This window comes from Mustelus asterias, unplaced genomic scaffold, assembly GCF_964213995.1.
Source record: "Mustelus asterias unplaced genomic scaffold, sMusAst1.hap1.1 HAP1_SCAFFOLD_1422, whole genome shotgun sequence".
Classification (NCBI taxonomy): domain Eukaryota; kingdom Metazoa; phylum Chordata; class Chondrichthyes; order Carcharhiniformes; family Triakidae; genus Mustelus; species Mustelus asterias.
Window position 1 is genome coordinate 86193 of NW_027591367.1, and position 4328 is coordinate 90520.

At 55.8% G+C, this 4328-nt stretch overlaps 1 protein-coding gene across 1 annotated transcript; it reads right to left on the minus strand.

Annotated features, from left to right (window-relative positions):
* Nucleotides 1-865: 865 nt before the first annotated feature.
* LOC144488261 (zinc finger and BTB domain-containing protein 26-like) lies at nucleotides 866-4125 on the minus strand. The gene is given in 3 exon segments (XM_078206301.1): nucleotides 866-1487; nucleotides 1490-2535; nucleotides 3674-4125. Coding segments are annotated over 3 exon segments (1365 nt in total). The 5' UTR covers nucleotides 3705-4125; the 3' UTR covers nucleotides 866-1199.
* Between the last annotated feature and the right edge of the window lie 203 nt (nucleotides 4126-4328).

The window sequence follows — 4328 nt, forward strand, 5'->3', positions numbered from 1 at the left end:
CTGCGTGGGTTTCCTCCGGGTGCTCCGGTTTCTCTCCCACAGTCTGAAAGACGTGCCGGTTAGGTGCACTGGCTATGCTAAATTCTCCCTCGGTGTACCCTCACAGGTGCCGGAGTGTGGCGGCTAGGGGATTTTCACAGTAACTTCATTGCAGTGTTGATGTAAGCCTACTTGTGACACGAATAAATACACTTCCAACTCAAACCCCTTCTAAACCTCCTGTCTGGAAATCGGGGACATAGTCCAAAATAAAAGTGAAATCAGGAAAGATGTCTGCACACGGAGGGGTGGTGGAAGTTTGGAGCCCTCTCCCATAAATGACCACAGACGCTGGATCAATGAGAGTGATCGATTTTTGTCAGCTAAAGGGATTCAGGGAAATGGAGTGAGATCGCTGATCTCATAGGTGTGAGAGGCTGAATGACCTCCACCTGTTCCAGCAAGGGGAGGGCACTTGAATTATGATGGACTTTGCTGCTTCCGGTTCCCCTTCCCCCCCCCGTCAAAGGGCAGACAGTGGCGCTCTAACATCGATTAGAGACCGCAATAGATCACGAAAGCCGCAAGAGAGGCAACAGGAAACCACTTTGGCTTCTTGCGCAGACAAAATGACTCAGAAATCCTGTGTGTGCATGTTTGAGTGAAACTTTGGAGCAACTGCCTGACTATCTGCAAAGCCTTTGGCGAAACGAATACCACGCTGAGGGGGTGGAGGCGGCGGCGGGCGGGAGGTCACAGTCCCCACAGCACCAAACACCCGCGCGACGGGAAATTTTTAAACAAATGATTTCCGCGGCTTATTTTTTTTAAAATCACAAATTATTATTTTTTTTGGAATAAAAATATAGATTACATAAAAGAGGTGCTTTCTGTCACGCAGACATACAAAAAAAAACTGGACAATGGTGAGGAGACAGGCCATCGGTTAAAAACGCGGATGGTTGAGAGGACGAAGGGGGGGGGGCGGGTAGGGTCGAGAGTGGGGCAAAGAGTCCATTGATTGGAAAGACGGACTGGGGTGTAATCGCGTGGTGTTAGTTGAGTGTCTCTACTGCGACATTGTTTGAACATGGTGCTGCATTTGCGGGGGGGGGGGGGGGGGGGGGGGGTGGTATTTGGGATCCTTGGGAGGGATTGGGAGGGAGGGAGGGAGTCAAGGCGGGGGAGGGGGGGGCAGGACAACTAAAACAAAACAACTGCTAAGGCACCACCAGGCTGATTTCGGCAGGCTTGTTCTCTGTGTTGCGGGTTGTGGTCTTGCCGTGTTGGTCGCGCAGGTGGACCCGCAGGGTGCTGTAGTGGGTGAAGCGCATGTCGCAGTAGTTACAGCAGTGCGGCGAGTCGCCATTGTGCACGTTCATGTGGTCCTTGAGCGAGCGCTTCTGCGTGAAGGTGCGGCCGCAGATGGCGCAGCAGTACGGCTTGAAGCCGGTGTGCACGTTGATGTGCTGGGCCAGCCGCGCGTTCTTCTTGAAGACCTTGCCGCACACAGCAGGCACATGTAGAGCTTGTGGACCACCATGTGGGCGGCCAGGTGCTCGCGGTGCTCGAAGGGGGCGCCGCACTCGGAGCAGAGGCCCGGGCTCCGGGCCGCCTCGCTCTCCTTGGTGCCCTGCCCGAGGCCGGAGAGGGCCACGGGGGGAGGCGGGGGCTCCTCGCCTGGCCGGTAGAAGGTCCCGGTGAAGCCGCTGCTGCGGCAATCCTCGCTGGCCGAGCTCTCGTAGTCCTCCTCCTGGAACTCGTCCGAGATCATCACCTCCGACATGTCGTAGGGGGCGCTGCTGTCGGAGTAGCCCCCTGCGCCGCCCCCCACAGTCGAGTGGATGCCCGGGTCGGGGTCCAGGCCGTTGGCGGGTTCCGTACCACTGCCTGCCGGCCGCCCCTTGCCCGTCTGCTCCGGGCACCCCTCCATGCAGTCGGCCAAGGACTCCACCTTGTGGATGCAGATGTCCTCGGCCCCGCCAAAGTCCACCCGCTGCTCCGCCTCCAGCTTCACCACGTCGTCCGCCGGCGTCCTCCTCGGGCCCTTCTCCTGCGCCGCCCCCATCTCCCACGACGGCAGCCGCTCGGTGTCGGGCGCCCGCTCCGAGGAGGTGGCAATCTGCGGCGTGCAGGGCCGCTCCTCGACCCCCTCGGAAGGTGGCACGCGGGGCCCGATGCGGGGTGACAGCGACTGCCGACACTTCTCCACCACGTGCTCCATCTGGAGGCAGCTGGCCGCCGTCAGGTAGTCCAGGATGTCATTGAAGGGGAACTCCAGCGTGCCGGTGTAGCAGGACAGCAGCAGCCGCAGCACGATCTGGGCGCCCGTCATGGGGAAGACCTGCACCTCCTGCGAGGGGTTCATGTGGAACTGGTCCCGCAGGAAGGGCGAGCAGGCCGCCAGCACCACCCGGTGCCCGGGGAAGCGCAGCTGATCCGCCACGATGGTGACATCGCAGAAACGCTCCTCCATCCGCAGCTGGTTCATCTTCTTCAGGATGGTCACCTCGTGGTTGGGGAAGTGAAACCTCACCACGTCGTCAGACGCCATGACTGGGGAGGGACACAACAACACAGAAAGCTGCATCAGTCAACATCCTGCAACTTACCAAGAATATTTACACTGTCACCAACACACACAGCAGCTTCCAGCTCTGCTTACATAACAAGACACAGGCGGTACGGTGGCACAGTGGCTATCACTGCTGCCTCACAGTGCCAGGGACCCAGGTTCAATTCCCAGCTTGGGTCACTGTCTGTGTGGAGTTTGCACATTCTCCCCGTGTCTGCGTGGGTTTCCTCCAGGTGCTCCGGTTTCCCCCCACAGTTCAAAGATGTGCGGGTTTAGGTGGATTGGCCATGCTAAATTTCCCCTTAGTGTCAAGGGGGGACTAGTTAGGGTAAATGGGGTTATGGGGATTAGACCTGGGTCGGGTTGAAGTCTGTGCAGCCTCGATAGGCCGAATGGCCTCCTTCTGCACTAAGATTCTATAAAATGTTGGAACAGATGGAGGCCATTCAGCCCATCCAGTCTGTTCCGCCATTCGATAAGATCATAACTGAGCTATGACGTTAACACAACATTCTGCACCCTCTCCTTTCCTTCTCCCCTATGTACTCTGTGAACAATATGTTTTGTCTATATAGCGCGCAAGATACAATACTTTTCACTGTATACCAAAACGTGACAATAATAAATCAAATCAAGGCATGATAATCCTCAACTCCACTTCCCTATGTCCATAACCCTTAGGATTGTTAGAATCCCTGGAGTGCAGAAGGACATTCAGCCCATTGAGTCTGCACCGACCCTCCAAAACAGCACTTTAGCTGGTCCCATCCATCCGCTCTTTCCCCGTAACCCCACGCATTGATCATGGCCAATCTACCTAACTGGCACATCTTTCTGGGAGGAAACTGGAGCACCGGACGAAACCCACGCAGACACGGGGAGGACATGCAAACTCCACAGTCTCCCAGGGCTCAAACTTTCCCCATAAACCAACCCCCTTTATCCCAGGGATCAGTTGAGTAAATCTTCTCTGAATGCTTCCAATGCGAGTATGTCCATCCTTTAGGAAGGAGATTGAAACTGTGTACAGTACATCCAAGATGGGGCAGGCATTCCACTCGTTTGCTCAACACACAAAGGGTCCAGCTGCAAACTCACTCCGCCCAGGAAAAATCTCACCCCTTGGGTATAATCTTGCATCGCACCCCATCTACTCAACCAGGGGAAGGGGATCTAGTCCATATAATGTACATGGCAGCTCAATGGGCCCATCCAGAGCTTATTGGGGGAGGTGTTGTGAAAGGGTTTGGCTGTGGGTGGCACGGTGGTTAGCAATGCTGCCTCACAGTGCCAGGGACCCAGGTTCGATTTTGGCCTCGGGTGACTGTCTGTGTGGAGTAGGCACGTTCTCCGTGTCTGCGCGGGTTTCTTCCGGTTGTGCTGATTTCCTCCCACACTCCAATGATGTGCGGGTTAGGAGGATTGGCCATGCTAAATTGCCCCTTAGCGTCCAAAGATGTGTCGGGAAGGTGGTTTATCCATGGTAAATGCAGGGGTTACGGAGATAGGGCAGAGGAGCGGGCCTGGATTAAGATGCTCTTTCAGAAAGTCGGGACAGATTCAATGGGCCGAATTACCTCCTTCTGCACTGCAGTGACCCAAGCTGGGAATCAAACCTGGGTCTTTAGCGCTGTGATGGGTTCGCGTCAGATTTTGGCGAGTGTTTGGGGTCAGATTTTGGGGACGGATAGGCTCAGATTATCGTAGGGTTTGGGGTCAGATTTTGAGGAGGGTTTGGGGTCAGATTTTGGGGAGGGTTTGGCGTCAGATTTTG